Source organism: Oncorhynchus keta, chromosome 22, assembly GCF_023373465.1.
Source record: "Oncorhynchus keta strain PuntledgeMale-10-30-2019 chromosome 22, Oket_V2, whole genome shotgun sequence".
NCBI classification, from domain to species: Eukaryota; Metazoa; Chordata; class Actinopteri; order Salmoniformes; family Salmonidae; genus Oncorhynchus; species Oncorhynchus keta.
Window position 1 is genome coordinate 2,082,015 of NC_068442.1, and position 13,145 is coordinate 2,095,159.

The following is a 13,145-nucleotide window of genomic DNA, read 5'->3' on the forward strand; positions in this document are numbered from 1 at the left end:
CTAAGTGCGCAATGATAAGTAGCATCCAGCGGTTTAAAGTGTGGATGCCGTAGCATGCGGGTAGATAATATCTGCATAATCTATAAACAGACATAAAAGTAGCTTGCATAATTTGTCTTCTATTTGTAGAGGACAAACATGTCCTGTTTCTTATGGAGGAAGCATAGCTTGATTTTTACCTTGACTAACCGGTGCACATTGACTCTGTACCGGTACCCCCTGTATATAGCCTCACTATTGTTATTTTACTGCTGCTCTTAGTTACTTCTATCTCTTATTTAGATGATTTTTTAAGGTATTTTACTTAAAACTGCATTGTTGATTGAGTAAGCATTTCACTGTAAGGGCTGTTGTATTCGGCGAATGTGACAAATGAAAATGGATTTATTTTGTCTGCTGATACGATTGCCCATTAGTCTGATGCGGAACAGAAATTACAATAAGAAACAATTTACATCTGAATTAACTTAACCCCCAAGTTTAACTTGCTAGTTATCTAAGTAAGTGGCTAAATCAATAAGGAGACGGGGCATCATATAGTGTTAGTTTTCTGCTGTGTTTGAGAAGTCACAGCCCTTTGGATGAGTTATTTCTAGAGCTGCCACCACCTTGATTTCCTTGTGTTTTTCCTCCTCTCCATTGTCAGTCCGTCTTCTCCTCTACACTCTTCTTTGAGCAGAGCAGGCAGGTCCGTTGCTCTAGCGACTCCAGACTCCACAGACACAGCGTGTAGCCTACACATGCTGCTCCAGAGCCAGTACTGTTCTTCCTTCAGAGAAGCATGCGTCAAAACTTTGTTCATTTACACAATGTCTCTCATTCAACTTCGCTTGTAAATGTCCAAACTCACCAAAATGACATTCGGTAGCACCTACACACACCTTTATGAGCTGGATTGCCTGTCTTTAAAATTAATTTATTTTCATTGGCGCTTGTTAGCATACCTAGCTAGCAGCCTACATTGAAATTAGCTATCACTTGTGCTAATTTTGTTATCATTCAGGTAGACACTACACAATTGGCTTGTTTTTGAGGTTTTTGGCATCGCCTTGTGTACTAAGCCGGTAGTACGGTATATCCCGTATGAGAGAAGGACAGTGTGGTGATATGAAAATGTGGATACCGCCTCAACCCTACTCTATATTAAACAGCACCCAGGAGACACTGGTCTAAGTACACAGAAGACTCATTTGGTGTTTTTGACAGACGCCTGGGTATACATGTACTTACAAGTTTATACAAGAGGTCTAATAAGCAGATGAATTCTCATTTCAATGGGGGGGTAGAGGGTGGTTCAATTTCAATGCAGTCTCTTGCTTAGAACAGTGCAGTGTAATATCACTACAGCTCAGAGGTACAAAGTTGGGAACATACCTGAGCAAATTCCAATGACAACTCTCCAGCCTGCAACTGTGAGATTAGGCCGAGCTCCCCCCTCCATTCATCCCTTCCTCCCTCCCTCCCAGCTCTGAGTACTGGCAGTAACAGATAGACCAGACACAAAGTACCAACATCAAAGAGAGGGTTCCACAATCCACATCAAAACCACCAGTTGGAGGATTAAGGCTTTCAATCCTTATTGAATCCCTCACATCAGGTTTGAGACAGTGAATTAAATAATGGGAATACGCCTGGCCGCCATAAAACATATTTTCACTTCACATCAAAGACCATATTTACATGTGGTTAATTCCAGAGGGCTGGGCACTTTCAGTGGCATGCACACGCACCCCACACAGTCGCAGAAGCTTTCAGAACTGCAGTCTTCTACTTGGCCGTCTCGGCTAATTGCGAGCCTAAACAGAACCGCTCGACTCGAGCACTCGAAGGTGAGTGTGTCGATGGACGTCTTAATGGAAAATTGCAGGCAAATAAAACTCCTTCCTCCCGTCTTTCCCTTGCTCACTCACTTCTTTACACATCTCTTAACCACCCGAGGAAATAAAATATGTTTTCCATAATGGACAGGAGTAAGAAGGGTTGCTATTTGGTATAACCCTGAAAACATAACATAAATTTCTATTATGTTCAAAGTAATAGACTCAGGAATATAGCGCGCACACACAAACAGCCTACTACGCCTGTTAACACCGACATTGAGTGACAGCACTGTGTGTGTGTGTGTGTGTGTGTGTGTGTGTGTGTGTGTGTGTGTGTGTGTGTGTGTGTGTGTGTGTGAGCCACAGGCTGTGTGTTGTATTGAAGTGACCTCTTGGCTATTCTTTATTGCTGTCATAAAGCAAAGTGAGTTGGCATGAGCGTGTGAGTTATGACAGCCCCTACACCTCTGTTTCCATCTTCTCTTTGGCTTCTAGGGCCTAGGCTATTGTAATGTTATTTCTGCTGCTATAGAAAGGGCTTTATTAAAGACATTTACAATTGATTTACCTTTGCTTTGGGGGGGTGTGGCAGTGCGGTCTCGGAGGATGTTGATCTGGTGCACGGCCCCGTAGGGCTCAAACAGCTCCTTGAGTTCGGTTTCCGTCCAGGAGCGGGGGATCTGGCCAACGAACATCTTGATGGAGTCATGGTCAGGGGTATCCAGGTTCTCCATAGAACCATTCATCCTGCTGCTGTTGCTGCCGTTGCTGTGGGGAAGAGGTGGAGGGGGAAGAAGGATTTAGTACAATATTTAGTTTAGGATAATTTAGTAATAATTTAGTACCAGGGCCTACCATCTTATTGATAGCTTTTTGGTGGCGCAGCTGGCTAAGGTGTTTCAAGAAGGAATACCTAGGATAGGATAGGATAAGTAATCCTTCTCACCCCCCCCCTAAAAGATTTAGATGCACTATTGTAAAGTGGCTGTTCCACTGGATGTCATAAGGTGAATGCACCAATTTGTAAGTCGCTCTGGATAAGAGCGTCTGCTAAATGACTTAAATGTAAATGTAAGAGGGCGGTCACGTGTGTTTGCAAGACAGAGGACGCAAGAAACAATTTCAGTGCGAGCAGGTGAGCAAGGCAGCTATACTGTTGAGCAGCAGCGTGTTGGCAGTTACACGTACAAAAAAACAAAAACTCTGGTTGCACCGTGGTATTGGTAGAAAATGTTCTGCAAAGCATTTGCAACATGGCACTAACATCTCCTAGCGATGGGCTAGTTTTTCACAAAAACCTGTACCATAGAACTACCATAGAACACAACTGTAGCCAATCTTGGCTGACGGATGACACACTGTTCTGCAATGAAGCCTCAACAGCTCTCTCTAGGGTAATACCATGGTGTAGCCCAAGGACAGCTATAGTTTTCATTCTCCTCTGGGTACATTGACTTCAATACAAAACCTAGGAGGCTCATGGTTCTCAAACCCTTCCATAGACTTACAGTAATTATGACAACTTCCAGAGGATGTCCGCGAACGTATCAGAGCTCTTGCAGCATGAACTAACGTGTTGTCCACCCAATCAAAAAAAATCTGAGAATTAATTTAGAACAGCTGGGTGAATTGAATTTGAATACCTTATCCAATATGCTTTAAAATAAAGAAATAAAGAAAAATGGTCGTCCCTAATCTTAAAATGGCACCAACTGCCACTGGTATATACCGTATACCGGGGTATTTGGAAATAGCAGATGGTTTTTCAATACCGTTGAAATTATTTAACATTTTTAAATAATTATTTTATATTTGAAGTTACTTTTTAAAGAAATATCTGCAGTCAACTTGTACAATACGTGAGGAGATAAAGCAGATAGCGTTTTTCACATTATGAAGCTTACGATAGTCCTCAGGAACAGTGTAGCCAGTCACGTGTTTGTTTGTAAATAGTACAAAGGGGAGAAAGTGGGAGCAGGTCCAGCAGTGTATTGCCAGGGTCACGTTTTAGATTTAAAAGTCAAGTGTTCTTTTGCTTCAATAGAGTGATCAGGGACATGCAACTAGTTTTCCTTCACAGAAAAAACATTAATGAAACACATTCGGCAGAAAATAGTTTCATTTTCATCAGATGACAACAGATGAGCAAAGCTATTTGGCTGGCAGCAACACAAGTAAACGAGCGTACAATGAAAGAGCAAAGCTATTTGGCTGGCAGCAACACAAGTAAACGAGCGTACAATGAAAGAGCAAAACCTTCTTGGCAAAAACGATGCATGGCCATCATATTTCTAATGTTTATGATAGAAGGAATATAGCCAGCTACATTCCTTATGTTTTGCTTAGAAGAACATCTTACATTTTACCCGACAAATGTAGGCTGACTACACCGAAAAGTACAGGCGAAAAGTCAGAGCGCTATCTGATGATAGTATGCCCACTTGTGATTTTGTAACATAAGCACAAAATTAGTCAGATGCCGAGCAGAAATATTAAGAAACATTTTAGATCTGCGTTTACAAAACGCAGCAAGATATTTCTTAAGTGCTTTATCTTTTTTTTCTGCGTGAAAAACACACCAAAAATTATATTCGGTTGCTCATACCTTTACATGTATAACTTTATGAGCTGTGTCGCCTGTCTTTGCAATTTGTATATTTTTGTTTGCACTCGTTAGCATATTTAGCTAGCAGCCTCCATGGAAATTCACTATTACTTGTGCTAATTTTGTTAGTCTGTTGGTCTGGTAATAGATGACCAATGGGCTTTTTTGATTTTTTTTGGGAGCCCTCATGTACTAAGCTAGTATTACCATAAATCCCAGCATGCGTGATGGTGTGTGGTATGACGATATGAAACTCTGGATACCGCCCAACCCCCATTTGTATCATTGAATCATTGAATCAAGGCTAAATGTGCTAGTGTTTGTAAAAGTGTCCCGTTTTCAGTCAGTGTGAATTGAGTTAGGTCATTGGCTCCTCCCAAAAATTGGAGTTGATTAGTACCAGGTGTATTAATGTGAGCGGGAGAGAGGCAGTGGCTAGTTAGACAAGGATGAGATGCGTTTGTATTGTTTCAACAGTAGTCAGGGATTTTTTGCAATTGTGATCCTTGCCGAAATGTTTTTTTTTTCGGGTCCCCTAAAATACAAACAGCGTAAAAAACTAACATTTTCAGGATGAAATATATATATATATTTTAAAGTCACCGCCAAGATGGGGTCCAATAAAATTCTCAAACAAGCCGACAGTGCTCATTGCCACGCCCACCACCCAAGCCAATTTTTTATCCAGAATAAGCCCTGGTTGTGTACGTTTAATCCATGTTTTAGCCTTTCAGGGGATTTCTTTTGTGCCTGATGAGTCTATTTTTTGGATTTCATTCACCAGCCAACAAACAATGCAATAGTACTTTGACTGCTGCCGTTTTAAAACAAACCATTTAGAGAGACTGTAACACAAGAGCCGCACACACAGCTCTCTCTCTCCCCCTCAGTGGGTCAGCGCCATGCCGCATGGCCAGGCCCTGAGAGGGGATCAGCATTCTCAGGGTGATTAAGTTAGGGCCAGCCTTAAAGGGACTGATGGAGTGTCCGCAGGCCAGACCACTGAGGCCAGGCAACGTACCACAAAGTCTACCACACAGACCATCAGAAGCCTCTCTCAGATGCCCACTTAGCCAGAAAAGCAAAATATGCAGCAGGCCAGACCAGGCAGGCAGCATTGCGTAAGTATCACACTGTGCCCACTGCCTAGACCACTACACACTAGAAGCCTCTGTCAGCACATGCCCACACTGAGGCTGAAGGGGCAGCCTCTTACAAGCGCTGACCATACACCCCCCACCCACCCGACTGAGCCAGGCTGGGAGGGGCCAGTACGCCACAACTCTGGGCCCACATTTAGCTGGGAGACTGGTCCTACCTAGTAGTCAACTAGGTACAGGGAAGGTATTATTCACTCACATTGCACACGCACACAAAAGACTGTGCCAAAGGATCACTTTTATGTGTGTGTGCGCGCGCGTGTTAGGGCTGGGCGATATAGCCAAAATATATCACCGTATTACATTTTTTTTTAATAATAACAAAATGTCTAAATTTGCTTTAGGAGTAGCATGTGACCCAAAGGTGGAAAAAACACACATAAGTGATTTCAATGGGTCTTTCTCCATTCTGATTAATTGTTCTATACTGTTCAAACTTCAACCCCCCAAAAAAATGTCTACACTTTCATAAATCTCTGCATTTCCTGCACTCATTTTGAGATCCTTTATACACTGTCAAGTACGGCTGCACGATATGGGCAAAAACAAATCTAGGCCATATTTTTTAACCAAATGTTGCAATTGTGATTTAGAGCAAAACATTTGGATAAACTGTTGGAATCATGGAAATAGAATGATTATTCAAATTCTATATAAAAGAGTGGGCACTTTGAATACAGTGTTGTTTGACAACGAATGTAAATGCCACGGAGGAGTTATTTTGACAGGGTAGGAAAAAGGGGAATACCTAGTCAGTTGTACAACTGAATGCATTCAACTGAATCAGAGAGGTGCGGAGGAGGGCTGCCTTAAAATCGACATCCACGTCATCGGTGCCCGGGGAACAGTGGGTTAACTGCCTTGCTCAGGGGCAGAACAACATATTTTTTTACCTTGTCAGCTCAGGGATTCGATCCAGCAACTTTTACTGGCCCAACGCTCTACCCACTAAGCTACCTGCCACCCCAAAGTGTTGGTCAGTGTTTCCAGGGTACCCTATAATATTTGGCTACATTAAATGTTTTCTCTTTAGGTACTTCATGTAGCCAACATACTCATGCTTCATCTATTCCTCTTTGATTTAGAATATACTGTTGCACAAACAACATGCTGATCTAGGTCTACACCATAATTGGTATGAGGCTGTATAGCTAGCTACGTTCGCTCCGACTCGGTACATTTATTAGCTAGCTAGCGATTAGCATTAGCAGCTAACACGATTTAGCCACAACTTGCTAAGAAAAGACAAACTAGCGGGTTGCAGATAAGAAAAACAAATAGTGTAATAGTAGAACACTTGTGGATTTATATTAAGAAGCAAAGCGGGAAAAGCATTGTCGTCGTCGTCATCGTCAACATTGTTGCATGATCATGTAGACTGAACGCAAGTGTATCGTGGTCGAGCAACAACAAACACAATCCTTGAGTGACAGGGGGCGTGGCTAGGTCTGTCTGGAAAGTGGCATGGAGAGAGATGACTGAAGTAGTGGAGAAAACTGAAAATGTACATTAAGAGGTCGACCGATTAATTGTGGCCAATTTCAAGTTCTCATAACAATCGGTTATGGCCAACTACATTGCATTCCACGAGGAGACTGCGTGGCAGGCTGACTATCTGTTACGTGAGTGCAGCAAGGAGTAAGTTGCTAGCTAGAATTAAACTTATCTTATCTTAGAAAAAACAATCTTAACATAATCACTAGTTAACTACACATGGTTGATGATATTACTAGTTTATCTAGCTTGTCCTGCGTTGCATATAATCGATGCGGTGCCTGTTAATTTAGCATCGAATCACAGCCTACTTCGCCAAACGGGTGATTTAAGAGGCGTATTCGCGAAAAAAAAACTGTAGTTGCACCAATGTGTACCTAACCATAAACATCAACGACTTTCTTAAAATAAATACACAAGTATATATTTTTAAACCTGCATATTTAGTTAATATTGCCTGCTAACATGAATTTATTTTAACTAGGGAAATTGTGTCACTTCTCTTGCGTTCTCTGCAAGCAGAGTCAGGGTATATGCAGCAGTTTGATCCGCCTGGCTCGTCGCGAACTGTGTGAAGACCATTTCTTCCTAACAAAGACAGTAATTAATTAGCCAGAATTGTACATAAATATGACATAACATTGAAGGTTGTGCAATGTAATGGAAATATTTAGACTTAGGGATGCCACCCATTAGGCAAAATAAGGAACGGTTCTGTATTTCACTGAAAGAATAAACGTTTTGTTTTCAAAATGATAGTTTCCGGATTTGCCCTATCATCGTATTTCTGTGTGTTATTATATTATAATTAAGTCTATGATTTGATATAGCAGTCTGACTGGGCGGTGGTAGGCAGCAGCAGGCTCGTAAGCATTCATTCAAACATCACTTTCCAGCATTTTATGACTTCAAGCCTATCAACTCCCGAGATTAGGCTGGCAGTACTATAGTGCCTATAAGAATATCCAATAGTCAAAGGCATATGAAATACAAATGGTAGAGAGGGAAATAGTCCTATAATTCCTACAACCTAAAACTCCTTACTTGGGAATATTGAAGACTCATGTTAAAAAGGAACCACCGAGCTGTCATACATTCTCATGTTCTGAGCAAGGAACTTAAACATTTAACATTACATTTAAGTCATTTAGCAGACGCTCTTATCCAGAGCGACTTACAAATTGGTGCATTCACCTTATGACATCCAGTGGAACAGCCACTTTACAATAGTGCATCTAAATCTTTTAAGGGGGGTGAGAAGGATTACTTTATCCTATCCTAGGTATTCCTTAAAGAGGTGGGGTTTCAGGTGTCTCCGGAAGGTGGTGATTGACTCCGCTGTCCTGGCGTCGTGAGGGAGTTTGTTCCACCATTGGGGAGCCAGAGCAGCGAACAGTTTTGACTGGGCTGAGCGGGAACTGTACTTCCTCAGTGGTAGGGAGGCGAGCAGGCCAGAGGTGGATGAACGCAGTGCCCTTGTTTGGGTGTAGGGCCTGATCAGAGCCTGGAGGTACTGAGGTGCCGTTCCCCTCACAGCTCCGTAGGCAAGCACCATGGTCTTGTAGCGGATGCGAGCTTCAACTGGAAGCCAGTGGAGAGAGCGGAGGAGCGGGGTGACGTTACCTTTTTTACATGGCACATAGAGCACTTTTACTTTCTTCTCCAACCCTTTGTTTTTGCATTATTTAAACCAAGTTGAACATGTTTCATTATTTATTTGAGACTTTATTGATGTGTTAGATTTTATTGATGAATTATATTAAGTTAAAATAAAAAAAGTGTTCATTCAGTAGTAATTGTTGTAATTGTCATTATTACAAATATATATATATATTATGGTCCTTCTGTACCTCAGTTGGTAAGGCATGGCGCTTGTAACGCCAGGGTAGTGGGTTCGATTCCCGGGACCACCCATACGTAGAATGTATGCACACATGACTGTAAGTCGCTTTGGATAAAAGCGTCTGCTAAATGGCATATATATATATATATATATTTTTTTTTTTAAATCGTCCGATTAATCGGTATCGGCTTTTTTGGGTCCTCCAATAGTCTGTATCGGCGTTGAAAAATCATATAATTTGGTCGACCTCTAGTACTTTACACACGGCATATCACATTTAACAAACCAAACATAAAAATAACATTATAGAAGGTAAAATAAAAACCCAAACCGGTCCGTGCATCAATACCGGTATATAGTAAAATAAGGTATACCGGCCAGCTCTAGTGTGTGTGTGTACATCCAATTGAGAACTCAAGGGACTCCTGGTGTGAGAATGCTGGCAACTGGCACACAGACCTGGTGATTAGTTAATGGGATAGTAAGCAGAGGGACTGAGGGAGACAAAAACAGGGAAAGAGTGACTAGGTTAAATAAAGGGACAGAGAGAGTTACAAGTATACAGACCTTTGGACACGAGCCATCCATCTCTTACACATAGAGCCCAAACGCTCGGCCGAGACACCAAGTGACGACCTAAACGACATTCTGACTCCTCACTGTCGGTCTTCTGGAAAGCCAACTCTTAAAAAGACCCAGATCCTACACACTTCACAAATAACTCTTCAGGGGAAAATTGAAAAAAATAAAAAATACTTTCCTTACTGGAGCCAATACATCCAAAATGACAATTTAAAGCTCACAAAGCCAAGGGGCGACTTCACTGCCCCTCACCAACAACCCCGACAGATATCTGTACAGGATCCACTCAGCAGCAAGGCCTCGGCACAGCAGTGTAGTGGTCAGTCAGCACTAACCAGAAGATAGCAATCCTAAACACAGTGAAGCAGGGAGGTACTGTACTATCTGAAATTGTCCAATAAGAAAAGCTCCCTTTCTATTGTTGTTGCAAAATGTTTTACCCTCTTAACACCTCTCTAAAACGCTGGGAGTTGGCAGAGAGAGGATTGTAGCCCATCACCCTCCTCAGGCGCTGGTCTAGCTTGGCGATGGAACAGGGAGTAACCTACCAGCTTCCACCATCAGCACTTAGAAATACAATCACTAGAATAGGCTAACCCCTTTTTACAGTAATCCTACTGTGATGATGCCCAATCTATGAATTCTCTCTATGCTATCCTGAGCGCAGCAACAGCGGAAACAATTGCATATTGTTCGAATGCTGGAGAGAACACTATTCACCGATAGATCCCCTATACAGTAACAATGGGCCTGTGGTGAGTCAGAGGGAAGCTTTGTAATCCTCCCATCCAATGCTACGTCTCACTAAACCACCGCAACGGGCATTGTGGTGTGTGACACCATTTATCTAGTTGCCAGATCCAGGCAGCCTTTCTCTGACGCCATTTTGCTGAGTGCTTTGCCTGCCTTCTCATACATCTAAAGTCTCAGACACAGCTGCATGTCACATAATTAGGTCAGTCCCCGACTAAAACAAAACGTGGTTGACCGAAAGTAGTCTGTTCTTTTGACCAACCGATTGGTTGAAATTTTAAAACTAGTATTTTTCCATATTATTTATGTGTGTGAGTGAGTGAGAGAGCTCCTACTGGCTTTCGTAGTTTCTACCGTTATGCTCCTGAAGTTTCCTTGTAATAGGCTACACGAGAAGTCAGCCAACTTTCATGTGGAATGCCAATTTATTTTTGTGGAACAGTTTCATTTCATTTAGAATAATTTCTCCATATCTCAAAATCATTGTCATGTAGTTAATCAAAATGCTATCCAAATCTAAAATGAAAAACCTAAAAAGTAACTTCTATTGCCATCTATGTAAAAATAGCAAACAAATAAAAACATTACAGCCTGCAGGTAAAAAATATCCAGATGAAAATAAATATCCTATAAATCACATTGGCTACGCATGGCCTGTCTGCAACCAACTTGAAACATTTTAGCAACAATTAACTTGGGTCCTGCCTGAAGCTCCTTGCAACATTGCCCATTTGGGGATATAAAATATTCTGGGCCCTCCGTTTCCCGCGACAGCTGTAGGCTATTTGCACAGGGGATATGAAGTAATCAGGTAGGCCTATTTTATGATGTTTCCACTGGATCAGAGAATGATATTTTTCCTTTTCACGCTGAGTGGTTATGAAAGGGAGAGAGCTGGAAAGATTTCTCAAATAAATTGGAATTGTCATTCTCAATAGATGTAAAAACATGCTGCTTGCTGTTTATTTTGAAGAAAACATTACTCTGAGAAGCTCCACAGCTCATTAGTGGTGGTACATTAAGCCAATCAGAAATACTATTAGATCCCCAACTGGGCAGGTTTATATACCTTAACTTAGCCAGGTAGCCTATAGGCCTACTTCTATGCGTAATCAGGTGCACGTCCTTACTCAACATCGACAGGAGCGCTCCAAACAAATGACAATGAAAAAAAATAGACAAATCCCGTAAATGGAATTAAATAAATAAAAACAAATTCCCACACGTGTAGCTTAGTTTGTGCGCACAATGTGTCCACTCACTCCAACATTGAGAATGGTAATATATATATATATATATATATAAAGATATATTGAATGCATTAACAGACATTACAGTAACCAAACAAACCTTGAAGATCAGAAATGAATGGGACACGCACAGTGGCTTGTGAAAGTATTCATCCCCCTTGGCATTTTTCCTATTTTGTTGCCTTTCAACCTGGAATTGGGGGGAGGGTGAATTGATTTACACAACATGCCTTGATATGCCAGGCTCGCATGCCAGGCTCGTACGCATTAATTCAAACAGCACTTTCGTGCGTTTTGCCAGCAGCTCTTCGCAATGCTTCAATCATTGAGCTGTTTATGACTTCAAGCCTAACAACTCCCGAGATTAGAATGGTGTAACCGATGTGAAATGGCTAGCTAGTTAGCAGGGTGCGCGCTAATAGCGTTTCAAATCGGTGACGTCATTCTCTCTTGAGACTTGGAGTAGTTGTTCCCCTTGTTCCCCGTTGCTTTTGTGGAGCGATGGGTAACGATGCTTCGAGGGTGGCTGTTGTCGATGTGTTCCTGGTTCGAGCCCAGGTAGGGGCGAGGAGAGGGATGGAAGCTATACTGTTACACTGGCAATACTAAAGTGCCTATAAGAACATCCAATAGTCAAAGGTATATGAAATACAAATGGTATAGAGAGAAATAGTCCTATAATTCCTATAATAACTACAACCTAAAACTTATTACCTGGGAATATTGAAGACTCGTGTTAAAAGGGAACCACCATCTTTCATGTTCTCATGTATGAGAAAGGAACTTAAACGTTAGCTTTTTTTACATGGAACATATTGCACTTTTACTTTCTTCAATGCTTTGCTTTTGCATTATTTAAACCAAATTGAACATGTTTCATTATTTATTTGAGGCTAAATTGATTTTATTGATGTATTAAGGTAAAATAAGTGTACATTCAGTATTGTTGCAATTGTCATTATTACAAATAAATAAAAAATATTTAAAAATCTGCATCTGCTTTTTTTGGTCCTCCAATAATCAGTAACGGCGTTGAAAAAAATCAGAATCGGTCGAGCTCTAATCTCTAAGTCTAATATTGCTGTTACATTGCACAACCGTAAAATGTTATGCCATAATTATGTACAATTTTGGCAAATTAATTACGGTTTTTGTTAGGAAGAAATGGTCTTCACACAGTTCGCAATGAGCCAGGCGGACCAAACTGCTGCATATACCCTGACTCTGCTAGCACAGAACGCAAGAGAAGTGACACAATTTCCCTAGTTAAAATAAATTCATGTTAGCAGGCAATATTAACTAAATATGCAGGTTTAAAAAATATATACGTGTGTATTGATTTTAAGAAAGGCATTGATGTTCATGGTTAGGTACACATTGGTGCAACGACAGTGATTTTTTCACAAATGTGCTTGTTAAATCATCACCCGTTTGGCGAAGTAAGCTGTGATTCGATGATAAATTAACAAGCCCCGCATTGATTATATGCAACGCAGGACAAGCTATATAAACTAGCAATATCATCAACCATGTGTAGTTAACTAGTGATTATGTTAAGATTGTTTTTTTAAAAGATAAGTTTAATGCTAGCTAGCAACTTACCTTGACTCCTTGCTGCACTCGCGGAGCAGGTAGTCA

The 13,145-nt window shown here is 41.2% G+C and overlaps 1 protein-coding gene across 7 annotated transcripts in view; it reads right to left on the bottom strand.

Moving 5' to 3' along the window:
* Positions 1-13,145, bottom strand: part of LOC118400904 (CUGBP Elav-like family member 2) — a 68,516-nt gene that overhangs the window by 35,593 nt on the left and 19,778 nt on the right. For 6 of the 7 annotated variants that reach the window (XR_004829127.2, XR_004829128.2, XR_004829126.2 and 3 more), the window contains exon 2: positions 2,389-2,588. Coding sequence is in view for 1 of the 7 variants with exons in the window: in XM_035797906.2 (XP_035653799.1) it covers positions 2,389-2,588 (200 nt within the window). In the remaining 6 variants the exon portion in view is untranslated. Of the gene's footprint in view, positions 1-2,388; positions 2,589-9,489; positions 9,756-13,145 lie in introns of those variants that run through there. The other variant, XR_004829130.2, reaches the window with a different exon arrangement.